At 47.1% G+C, this 12,199-nt stretch overlaps 1 protein-coding gene across 6 annotated transcripts in view; it reads left to right on the forward strand.

The window, feature by feature from the left end:
* ptprz1a (protein tyrosine phosphatase receptor type Z1a) overlaps positions 1-12,199 on the forward strand; it is a 111,117-nt gene that overhangs the window by 78,610 nt on the left and 20,308 nt on the right. For all 6 annotated transcript variants that reach the window (XR_013099426.1, XM_076886190.1, XM_012920504.4 and 3 more), the window contains one exon: positions 3,766-3,848. Coding sequence is in view for 5 of the 6 variants with exons in the window: in XM_076886190.1 (XP_076742305.1) it covers positions 3,766-3,848 (83 nt within the window). In the remaining variant the exon portion in view is untranslated. The remainder of the gene's footprint in view (positions 1-3,765; positions 3,849-12,199) is intronic.

The raw sequence follows: 12,199 nt of genomic DNA on the forward strand, positions 1-12,199 counted from the left end.
CTTGCAGACCAAAGGGAAAAAGCTATGCATCTGTCTGTTTGCACTGCTAAAATATTTGTACAAAATACTTGTACAATTGTCTTTTTTAAAATTATTTTAGTTTGATAAGTTTATATATTTATTAGTTGATATATTTATATACATAGTTTATAATTGTGTTCATAATAAAAGCAAGAAAAATATTAAAAACTAATTCTACTAGGTGGTTAGATTTGTGGTTATTAGTAAAATTATTATGATTTATAATATTAAATATTAATATAATTAGAATGAAACTTTTTGCAGTTGTGGAAGAAGTATCTATCCCAAATCCTATACTTAGATAAAAGTAGTCATACTACATTCTGTGAAAATAAACTTTTAATGAAGTGCAAATGTTCTGCATTAAAATATGTCAATCTCTATATAATTGCTTGTTTGTTTTTAACCTGTACTGTCAGGCAGGTTTAGCGACAGAATCATTGCCTGAATGCTTTGTTGTGCCAAACACATTTGCTTTTTCCAGGACGAGCGCTGTAGACTCTGGGGTTAATCGTTTTGTTTTTATAAATTGTGTTATTATCTGTGTGGGTATTATGCCAGAGTGGACAGTGGGTGAAGGCCAGGTTGCCGAAAGGCAAGAGGAGAAGGCGGAGGAACTGAAGAAGAAAAGGGACAGAAAGAAAGAGGGGTGGGGGATAATCAACGACCAGTTGGGAGGAGCAGGGAGAGGAACCACCCCCAACCCACCCTCAATAACGCCAGACATGCGTGTGTGCACCGCAAGAAAACTGTTGATTAATTTAACTATGCATTTTTATATTTTTGTCTTCTAGATGCTGTATGGGGTTTGGGTTTTTTTTGTTTGTTTTTTCGTCTCTTACAGGTGCAGCATTTGGCATCACATTTCTATTTGCACTCTATACTTTTATTATGTTTTTCCTGTTTTCGCCCCCTTCCATTTTTTTTTCTTCTGCTGCCTGTCAACTTAGACAAGGTCATAATATACTATATACTATATTACATATAATCTAATAAATAAAATAACACTAATAGAAAATGATAAATAAACCGATGAAAGAAACACATGAAGAAGAGGAGCCTATAGAGAATTTAGAGAGCTCGTCTTAGAAAAGCAAAATGTGTTTGGCACATTTTTGGATTCAGATCATAATGCTAATTGCAAAACCTGCCAGACAGGACTGAATTTAAAAAAAAAAAAAAGGTAAATGGACTGGTTTTTATATAGCACTTCTGTACATAAACACTCAAAGAGACTAGGGGTTGTTGTATCCCCTCGGATTGCTGCCAGTGCATTTAGGCTTCCGCCGCTTAATGAGGACAGGATTTGTTCCCAGGTCATTTGGGTCGGGGAGCAGGTACTGACTGTTGTTTGGCATAAAAGTCCAAGCAACAGTTTAGCCTTCTTGGAGTCCCTGAAACGGGTGCTCAAGCTGCTACACCTCATTACTCTGTTGTCCTACTGGGAGACTTTAACCCTGATATAAGCAATGATAGTAAAACCTGGAGGAGTGTGACTGGCATGCACAGCCTTCCTCATCTGAAACACAGTGGTGTTTTGTTATTGCAAATCACAATTTGTCCATAATGAACACCATGTTTGAACATAATCTGCAAAGGGTGGACCAAAATCATAGTATACATATATGGAGGAGGCATATGGAACTAATCCTTTTAGCTGCAATGCTGCCTAATGTAGTATACAAAGTATTGTAGATCAATTAAATTTGTTGTTTTGGAATGTGTGAATAACCATTCAACTGCCCAATGCTGGGAACTATTGGAAGTCTACGTCAACCACTTGACTACCCTGAATTATGAACCCTCACTGATGCGACGAGACCACTCAAGGACTCTGGCTGACATTAAAAGCAAAATCATTTAAGGGATACGGGTCCTATACTCCTTTCTGCTTATAGCTCCTGTTGACCTAAACTGTGTCATTTAAAAGAAAAAGAGAAATCTTTAATCTCGTAAAGATTCCATTTATCTGGATGCAGTGTTTTCAGTAGGAGAAATACTTTATCCGAGTGAATTAACAATCATGAAGATGATTTTGTGGCTTATTGTTGCAGTGCTACTAGTTTCAGTCATTTTGCATCTGTACTGTTAGGTAAACACTAGCAGTCATCTGAGACTAAAGATTTCCTTACCTTGAGTAAGTTGTAGAACAACTATCTTAAGAAAAAAAAACTAGACTGAAGAATTAATATAGAAGTAGAATGAAGTAGAATTAATAAAGTAGAAATTATTCTGTTTGGTTTGGAAACTTGATGCAGGGCTAATCAGACTAGATTAGTGGACAGTGGGGGGCTGGTGTAAAAACCTCTGAGACCTGTTGGGAGATTGTTTTTGTTAGTCAAAGTAGTTTCTCAAAGTATTTGTCATTAATCTCCAGTGTTGGTCAAGTTACTTGAAAAAAGTAATCAGTAACTAATTACTGATTACTTCCCCCAAAAGTAAACCCGTTACTTTACTGATTACTTATTTTCAAAAGTAATTAGTTACTTAGTTACTTTTTAAAAACATGACTTAGAACCTGAATAGGTGATAAAGTGATAGATCTTTCAGCCCAATTCTACTTTTTCTGCATAATCCATCATACAAAATGTAATCAAATGGAAAAGTATCTTTTTAAAACTTGTTTTAATCTTTTAACTTTATGCATCAAGCAAAAATTAAATTATATACAAAATTCTCAGATTGGAAGAAATTAGTTTAACATTTAAACCTATTTTCTGCACATTCCAGCACATAAAATAAAATATTTTTTGTGTTTACACTCACTCTTTCAAATAGATGCAAGTAAAACACAGAAGAACATAAATAAAGTCAAAGGCTCAACGGTCCTGTTGCTCTATTTTCACCTGTAAAGCAGGAGTGGGGCAGGCGGAGGTTTACCCTGGTGCAGGTCAGAGGAAGGATTGTTATCTTTTTACAAAAAACAGCTGAACATGAGAGGTTTTTGGACCAATTTTGTGTTCTCCATTCTTTAAGCACCGGTTTGAGCACCGTTTGAGCACCGGCACCGTTTCAAAAGTACCGATTTGGCACCGGTATCGGATAAAACCTAAACGATACCCATCCCTAGTCATAGCGCACTCGGTGCTTGCTCGGAAGTTTAGGGGTTTTTTCGCTGTAAAAATAAGTTTTCTTCCCACGCAGTGAGCAGCGGACGCTAATGTTTTTGTCACTTTTTACGGAATCAAACTCAAAGTAAGGTCAGTACTTCCACTCTTTAAACACTGCACGCTCATACTCTCTCCTGCACTCGATATATTATCCATTGTTGATCTGCACACAGCTGTTGCCACGACCGTCGCACTCGCTTACGTCATTGTCATGAGACATTCTCACAAAAAAATCACGGTTTTATTAACACAGTAACGCAGCGTGCTTATGGGAAAGTAACCGTAATCTAATTACCGTTTTTGCAATAGTAATCCCTTACTTTACTCGTTACTTGAAAAAAGTAATCGGATTACGCGTTACTGCCCATCTCTGTTAATCTCAGAGATCAGCTCTGATTCAGGTTTTTTTCCCCATCTGTGAAAATCCCTGATGCCCATGTCTGTCCGAGACAGTACAGAGGTGCTGTCATCTGTTTACAAACCTATTAACATCTTATTTACTGGTGTTATGGGGAGATTATTTTGTATTTTCTAAAATCTGGGCTAATGCTAAATTACATGAAAGCAAAAAGCATTTCCTGCCTATCAGTGCAATGTTGATTGTCGTCTAAAGGAAGTGTTTGTTTTTCTGCAGGTTGTGTTTCCAGTCGGCTCACTTTTACATCCATGACAGCTGCTCAACCAGAGTCATCACAGCACCAGACACTGCTATATCTGGTAACATGCACACATCGTTTTGTGTGTATCTGTGTGACATATTACATTGACATGAAGTTAAAACCCAAAATTAACATCTTAACAACGTAACATAAGCCATTTGAGGACTTACATACTAGAAAAATTGCCTTAATTTCAAAAACAATATTATACTCTCAATTTTTCTTAAATATCCTTTCCAGAAATTTAACAAACACCCCAAGTTGTCAATAAATCTCTTCACTTTGCACGAAAAACAGGTCCTTAATTTCAAAAAATGTTTTGTTTCTAAATTTTCCAGCCAACAGTGTAAAGATGCTAATTTACCAAAATGTCATTAGTTTATGGAGCTGTCCTCATTTTGCTGTAAAGTTCTCACTTGTCTAAAATATCAGAATCAGAATCAGAATACTTTATTGATCCCTGGGGGAAATTATTTTTTGTTACAGTGCTCCATTATAAACCAACATTAAGACAAGACAGACAATACACTAACTAAGAATAGTACAATATATACATATATATACATGCATACATACATAAGTCACTCATAGATAAATAGTTGGAAAAGAAACATGTGTAGTTGTAGCAGCAAACAGTGTGTTAAGTGGATGCGTTGTACAGGGAGATGGCCACAGGCAGGAATGATTTCCTGTGTCGTTCAGTGGTGCTTTTCGGTAATCTCAGTCTCTCACTGAACGTGCTCCTGTGACTGACCAGCATGTCATGGAGTGGGTGGGAGGTGTTATCCAACATTGTCTTTATCTTGGACAGCATCCGCCTCCCCGACACCACCTTGAGGGAGTCCAGCTCCATCCCCACAACATTGCTGGCCTTACGGATTAGTTTATTGAGTCTGTTGGCATCTGCGACCCTCAGCCTGCTCCCCCAGCATGCAACAGCATAGAGGATCGCACTGGCCACAACAGACTCGTAGAAAATCCTGAGCATTTTCTGGCAGATGTTGAAGGACCTCAGTCGCCTCAAAAAATAGAGACGACTCTGGCCCTTCCTGTAAAGTGCTGTGGTGTTTTTAGCCCAGTCCAGTTTATTGTCAATGTGTACTCCAAGGTATTTATAGTATTTGTTTGTTCTCAATGTAACAACTTCATACATTACATTCATCCATTCATCCATCCATTTTTTCCACTTATCTGGAGCCTAAGCAAAGAAGCCCAGACCTCCCTCTCCCTAGCCACCTCCTCCAGCTCCCTGGGGGAACACCAAGGCACTCCCAGGCCAGCTGAGAGCTATGATCTCTCCAGTGTTTCCTGGGACATGCCTGGAACACCTCCCATGCCATGCCCATGCCCCCTCAACTGCCTCTACTCTGGGCCCTTTCCCAGATGGCTGAACGCTATCTTAGAGAGAAGCCAGCAACCCTTAGAGAAAGCACATTTCCGTTTCTTGTATCCGCAGTCCCATTCTTCGGTCACTACCCAAAGCTCATGACCATATGTGAGGGTAGGGAGGTAGAACGACCAGTAAATTGAGAGCTTCGCTTTTACGCTCAGGTCTCTCTTCATCACTGTGACGGAGTGACCCGTCTCAAGGCAGAGTCCGCTGAGTATGGCACCGCCACCATTAGGTCGCCACCATTAGATCGCCACCATTAGTTCGATTTGGCACCCGGGGCGGCGTATCTTTCTGACGACCGAGTAGAGGAATAAAAGGGGTGAGGAGCAAGTTGTGAGCCGCATCGGGGGTGGCTAGATTTTGGTTCCCACTTACTTGTTAAGGGCGTCGGTCGGGGAGACGTGCGGGGGGATCGCCAATCGTGCAGGGTGACGCAAGCCGATGGTATGGGGGTGTGGGGTTTAAATAATGAGTTCACGTGTGTCTGGACCGTCATGAGAATGGCCTCATTACGTGGGCCGTTAATGTGTATATGAAGTCGGGTAGACTTCCGGGAAATAGTTGAGAGCCTGTATCAATGTATATGTTTTGTGAGTGTATAATGAAAAAGAAATTCTGGGGGAGGGAGACGGGGATTAAAGTTAGAATAAAGAATTGGTGGTGACGCCAAGGGGGAGGGGTTACGGGATATAAGAGACGGCGAGCCGGATATGAAGGGGAGTGTGTTGTAACATACAGGCGGTGTAGCGCGGATCTCAGTTTTATGTCTTTGCAACCATCTTTTTATGCACTGGGGAGGCCGTTTCAAATAAAGTATCCACACTAATACCTTTCCGACTACGCCTGTGTTTGTCCGGGAGAGGTCTGGAAGGGGACCCCGTGACATATGGTGTCAGAAGTGGGATGGCTAGTCGGAAGAGGAAAACTCGCCTCCCAGCGAAGCGCACAGGGCTGCGGTCCCAGGAGCATGAGCTTCCGGGGGAGAAGACAGCAGAGGAGCTGGCGTGGGACACAGTGCCGGCGTCGTCTTCTTCAGCAGAGGAGGAGGAGATTTCCGGCAGGATTGGTCCGGAGTTGCCTACAACCTCGACCGCAGCACGTGATGGAGAACTGATTGCGATGATGAGGGACTTCCTGGCGGGACAGCAAAGGAGAGAGACGGTGTTATTGGCAGAACTCAGGGGGCTGAGGACCGTTCCCTCTCCTAATGCGCTGTTGCCGGCGGATGCAGCTAGTCAGCAGAGCTCAGGGCAAGTGTTAGCGGGAGCTAGCACTACGGCCGCTACGGCTACACCGAGCACGGTAACAGCGAGTAGCCCCAGGATGGTGCTGCCTACCCCGGCCCGGCAGCGAGAATACCGGCCGTCGTTACTGGAGGAACCGGCTCGCCAGTCCCTGGCAACGACAAGCAGCCTCGACCAGACGGGCGGAGAGTGGAGGCGATCGGAGGGGCCAAAGATTCCACCGTACCAGATGGGGGAAGATATTGAGAACTATTTGTTGCGCTTTGAGCGAGTGGCCAGAACCTGGAGATGGCCGGAGAATGAATGGGCCTGTCGGCTAGTTCCGTTGCTAGCGGGGAAGGCGTTGGAGGCCTATACCGCAATGGATGAAGAAAGAGCCCACTGTTATGAGGATTTAAAAGCTGCCTTGTTAGTTAAATTTGACATTTCCCCGGAGACGTATCGGCAGCGGTTTCGCTCTAATATTATTCCACCTGGGGAGAGCCCCACCGAGACGTACTACCGGCTGAAAGGACTGTACCGGCGCTGGCTTCGACCAGAGCAGCATACGAAGGACGAGATGGGAGAAGCGATTATTTTGGAGCAGCTAATTCGAGTTCTTCCAGGGGAGGTGAGGACCTGGGTGAGGGAGCATGAGCCCGCGGACGGACTGGCCGCAGCCAAGTTGGTGACGCAGTATTTCAATGCGCGGAGAGGAGCGGCCCCGGTCCGCTCAGCTGGGATGCCACAGCGATCGTCCCCGCAATCCGCGGGTCTGCCGAAGCGGGAGAGTAACCCCGAGCCATCCGGGGCCCCCAAGGTATCCACTCTACGAGGAGCGGGTAAGGACTTTCTTTGTTATTACTGCCAGCAGCCAGGCCATAAAGCCTCGGTGTGCCCCATCCGGAAGGCCAAAGTCACTGGGGCCTGCTATGCACCTCGGCTGGAGGCGGAACCAACAAAGGTCCAGCCAGCTGAGGGGCAACGCTATAAAACTGTAAGGGTAAATGGGCAGCAGGTTACTGCTTTGCTGGACACTGGTAGTTTTATGTCATTAATTAAGCAAAGCTTGGTACCAGTGAACTGTGTGGACTATAGTCGACAAGAAGAAGTGTTATGTGTGCATGGTGACAAACATCCCTACCCAAAGGTGGAAATAACAGTGACTATTAATGACCAGCCATATTTATTGTCTGTTGGGGTGGTACAGAATTTGCCGGTAGAGGTTATTCTGGGGATGGATGTGCCTGTGCTTATGGATTTGTTGCAAGAAAAAGAAGAGCGGGACACAGAGACAAAAGGGAGGGAAACGGGGAATGTTCAAATGAAGGTGTTAGGCCCCGTGGTCACTAGGGCCCAGGCGAAGGCGGGATGCCAACCCCTGCCAGACTTGGACAGTAGTCTGTGCGAGGGTGGCACGAAAGGGCCGAGAAAATCTCGTCGCCAACGCCGCTTTGAGAAGCAGCTATGGTCCCAGGGACCGGGCAATAAGAACATGAAATGGGATGTACCTGAAAATATTTCTGTGTTGCAAAGGGAGGATGAGACGTTGGAAGTGTTGTTTGCTAATGTGCCTGAAGGGGGAACAGGGAAATGGGGAGGAAAAGAGAAGTTTGTGGTTGAGAAAAATGTGTTGTATGCAGTTGATGGGGACCACCAGCGGCTTGTGATCCCTGCTAGTTGTAGACCTCTCATTCTGCATTTAGCTCATACCCTCCCCTGGGCAGGCCATTTGGGTCGCCAAAAAACCTATTTACGGGTTAGTACGCGTTTCTTTTGGCCGTCAATGTATACGGATGTACAGAAGTACTGTCGTGCATGCCCTGTGTGTCAGAAAACTTGCCCAGCGCGCAAATCGGATCGGGCTCTGCTACAACCCTTGCCGGTCATCTCTATCCCCTTCCGTAGGGTAGCTATGGACATTGTGGGTCCGTTAGTAAAAAGTGGTCGGGGTTATCAGTACATATTGGTGGTGTGTGATTACGCGACCCGTTTCCCAGAGGCGTTTCCGTTGCGAGCGATCACAGCCCCTAATGTTCTGCGCGCACTGATACAGTTGTTTTCTCGGGTGGGGATACCTGATGAGATTTTGACCGACCAAGGGACTAACTTTACGTCGAAGTTAATGCAGCTCTTCCACACTCAGTTAGGCGTTTCGGCCATCAAGACGTCACCGTACCATCCACAGACAGATGGGTTGGTGGAGAGGTTTAATCAGACTCTCAAACGGATGTTACAGAAGTTTGTGTCAGACACGGGAAAAGATTGGGACCAGTGGTTACCCTTTCTTTTGTTCGCGTATAGAGAGGTTCCACAGGCGTCCACGGGGTTCTCCCCCTTTGAGTTACTCTATGGGTGGGAGGTACAGGGGCCGCTTGATCTTGTTCGAAAGGGGTGGGAGTCTTCGACCGTGGCTCCAAATGAGAAAGGGGTGGTGCAGTTTGTGCTGGAGATGAGAGAGCGGTTGGAGCGGTACCAGGCCGAGGCCGAAGCCAATCTGCGGGATGCTCAACGAAGCCAGAAGATCTGGTATGACCAACAGGCCCGGCAACGTGAGTTTCAGCCCGGACAAAAGGTGCTGTTACTTCTCCCTTCTTCCAACAGTAAACTGCTGGCGAAATGGCAAGGGCCCTATATCGTGCTTCGCCGAATGGGACCAGTGACGTATGAGATCCATCATCCGGGAAAAAAGAAACCGAAACAAACCTACCATGTGAACCTCCTGAAGGAATGGGTGGAGCAGCCCCGTCCGGCTCCGAGGGAGGCACTGATGGCCAGGGTGGTGCAAGGAGGAGGACAGAGTGAACCTGAGCAGGCTACGGATCCAAGGTCTCCGGTATTGACTCATCTGACCTCACCGCAGGCTGCGGAGCTACTGAAAATTCTGCAGGAGACGCCTTCGCTGTGTTCCGTTAACCCAGGTCGGACTACCTTGGTTGAACACGTGATCCGGCTAAAAGAGGGACAGCCCATCCGGCAACGGCCCTATCGGGTTCCGCAACACTTGGTGGAGAAGCTGCAACAGGAGGTGGAGAAGATGCTGGAGCTTGGAGTGATCGAGCCGTCCTGCTCCGAATGGTGCAGCCCGGTGGTCATTATCTTCAAAAAGGATGGCTCTTTACGCATCTGCATCGACTTTCGAAAGCTAAATGCCATCTCCGAGTTTGATGCGTACCCCATGCCGCGAATTGAGGATTTACTGGAGAAGATTGGGGCTGCCCAGTATATCACCACTTTGGACTTGTGCAAAGGCTACTGGCAGGTGCCACTGGAGGAGACGTCGAGGCCGTACACTGCTTTCAGGACCCCTGCCGGGCTCTTCCAGTTTACCGTGATGCCCTTTGGCCTACATGGGGCACCGGCTACCTTCCAAAGGCTGATGGACAAGTTGTTACAGGGTTGTGACGGTTATAGCGCCGCCTACCTGGATGATGTCGTCATCTTCAGCCACACGTGGGAGGAGCATATGCAGCATTTGTCGGAGGTCTTGGGAAGAATTCATAAGGCCGGGCTGACTCTGAACCCCTCGAAGTGTGAATGGGCGCGGCAGGAGACTCGCTACTTGGGCTACCAGGTGGGACGAGGAGAGGTGCGACCGCAGCTGGATAAGGTGGAAGCTATCCAGAATTGTCCTCGGCCTCGCACCAAGAAGGAGGTGCGGGCTTTCCTGGGACTGGTTGGTTGGTACCGAAGGTTTGTGCCCCAGTTTGCAACAATGGCGGCGCCGCTGACGACATTACTGGGGAAGAACCAACGAAATCCGGTCATATGGACCGCAGCATGTGAACAGGCGTTCCAGGGACTGAAAACATGCCTGTGTTCGACCCCCGTGCTCTGGAGTCCGGACTTTAAGAAGCAGTTTTTGGTCCAGGTGGATGCCTCCAAGAGCGGCCTGGGAGCCGTGTTGGTTCAAGGGGACCCGGGCGAGGAGCACCCGATCCTATATCTGAGCCGCAAGCTGCTGCCGCGGGAGACCAATTACTCGACGGTGGAGAAGGAGGCTCTGGCGATTAAGTGGGCGCTGGAGAAACTCCGGTATTACTTACTGGGAAGAGAGTTTGTGTTGGAGACTGATCATCGGGCGCTTACCTGGATCCAGTCCATGAAGGATCATAATAGCCGACTTACACGCTGGTACCTCTCCCTGCAACCTTTCAGGTTCGCCATCCGGCACAGACCAGGTACACTCAATGTGGTGGCGGATTACCTCTCTAGGTTGCCGCACATCGCCAACCTCCGGGGGGAAGGGGATGATGTGACGGAGTGACCCGTCTCAAGGCAGAGTCCGCTGAGTATGGCACCGCCACCATTAGGTCGCCACCATTAGATCGCCACCATTAGTTCGATTTGGCACCCGGGGCGGCGTATCTTTCTGACGACCGAGTAGAGGAATAAAAGGGGTGAGGAGCAAGTTGTGAGCCGCATCGGGGGTGGCTAGATTTTGGTTCCCACTTACTTGTTAAGGGCGTCGGTCGGGGAGACGTGCGGGGGGATCGCCAATCGTGCAGGGTGACGCAAGCCGATGGTATGGGGGTGTGGGGTTTAAATAATGAGTTCACGTGTGTCTGGACCGTCATGAGAATGGCCTCATTACGTGGGCCGTTAATGTGTATATGAAGTCGGGTAGACTTCCGGGAAATAGTTGAGAGCCTGTATCAATGTATATGTTTTGTGAGCGTATAATGAAAAAGAAATTCTGGGGGAGGGAGACGGGGATTAAAGTTAGAATAAAGAATTGGTGGTGACGCCAAGGGGGAGGGGTTACGGGATATAAGAGACGGCGAGCCGGATATGAAGGGGAGTGTGTTGTAACATACAGGCGGTGTAGCGCGGATCTCAGTTTTATGTCTTTGCAACCATCTTTTTATGCACTGGGGAGGCCGTTTCAAATAAAGTATCCACACTAATACCTTTCCGACTACGCCTGTGTTTGTCCGGGAGAGGTCTGGAAGGGGACCCCGTGACAATCACAATGAACTGGTACAGTGTCCACATCACTGCAGCCGCAGCACCAGTCTGTCTGCCAGTCCTCTGTTCCCTTCTCCCCTCACTCGTGAACAAGATGCCTGAGAAACTTAAATAGACTTGGAGGTACTGATTCTCATTCCCACTGCTTCACACTTATCTGCAAACCACACTCCAGTGCGAGCTGAAAGCCACCACCAGATGAAGCCAACAGAACCATATCATCTGTGAAAAGCAGAGACGAGATTCTGACACCACCCAAGTGGAAGCCTTCCGACACTTCGGCTTCCGAAATTCTGTCCATAAAAATTAAGAACTGAATCACAAAGGGCAACTCCCACTGGGAACGAGTCAGAAGGATCGAATAGCTCATAGCAACAGGCCACACACCCCACACTTCCAAAGCACCACCCACAGAATACTTAGAGGGACACGGTCAAATGCCTTCTCCAAATCCACAAAACACTTGTAGACGGGTTGAATAAACTCTCATGCACCCTCAGGTATCCTTGCTAGGGTAAAGAGCTGGTCCAGTGTTCTACGACCAAGCCAAAAACCGCATTGTTCCTGCTGGATCCAAGGTTCGGCTAATCGATGGACTCACACACTGTGTTAGGTTTCTTGTGCACCACAGAGGTGACATTCTATGTCCCATTCGCTAGTTTTGGTAGCCAGGGATCAGTCCACCAAGGTCTCCACCCTTGGCCACCACCCAGCACACATTGCATGCGACCCCTATGGCCCTTCTTCGGGCTGTGCCCTGCCGGCCCCCATGGGCAAAGGCCAGACACCACCAGGCACTTGCCTTCGTTCACCCTCCCCAGGATT

This window comes from Maylandia zebra, linkage group LG7 (genome assembly GCF_041146795.1).
Source record: "Maylandia zebra isolate NMK-2024a linkage group LG7, Mzebra_GT3a, whole genome shotgun sequence".
NCBI lineage: Eukaryota > Metazoa > Chordata > Actinopteri > Cichliformes > Cichlidae > Maylandia > Maylandia zebra.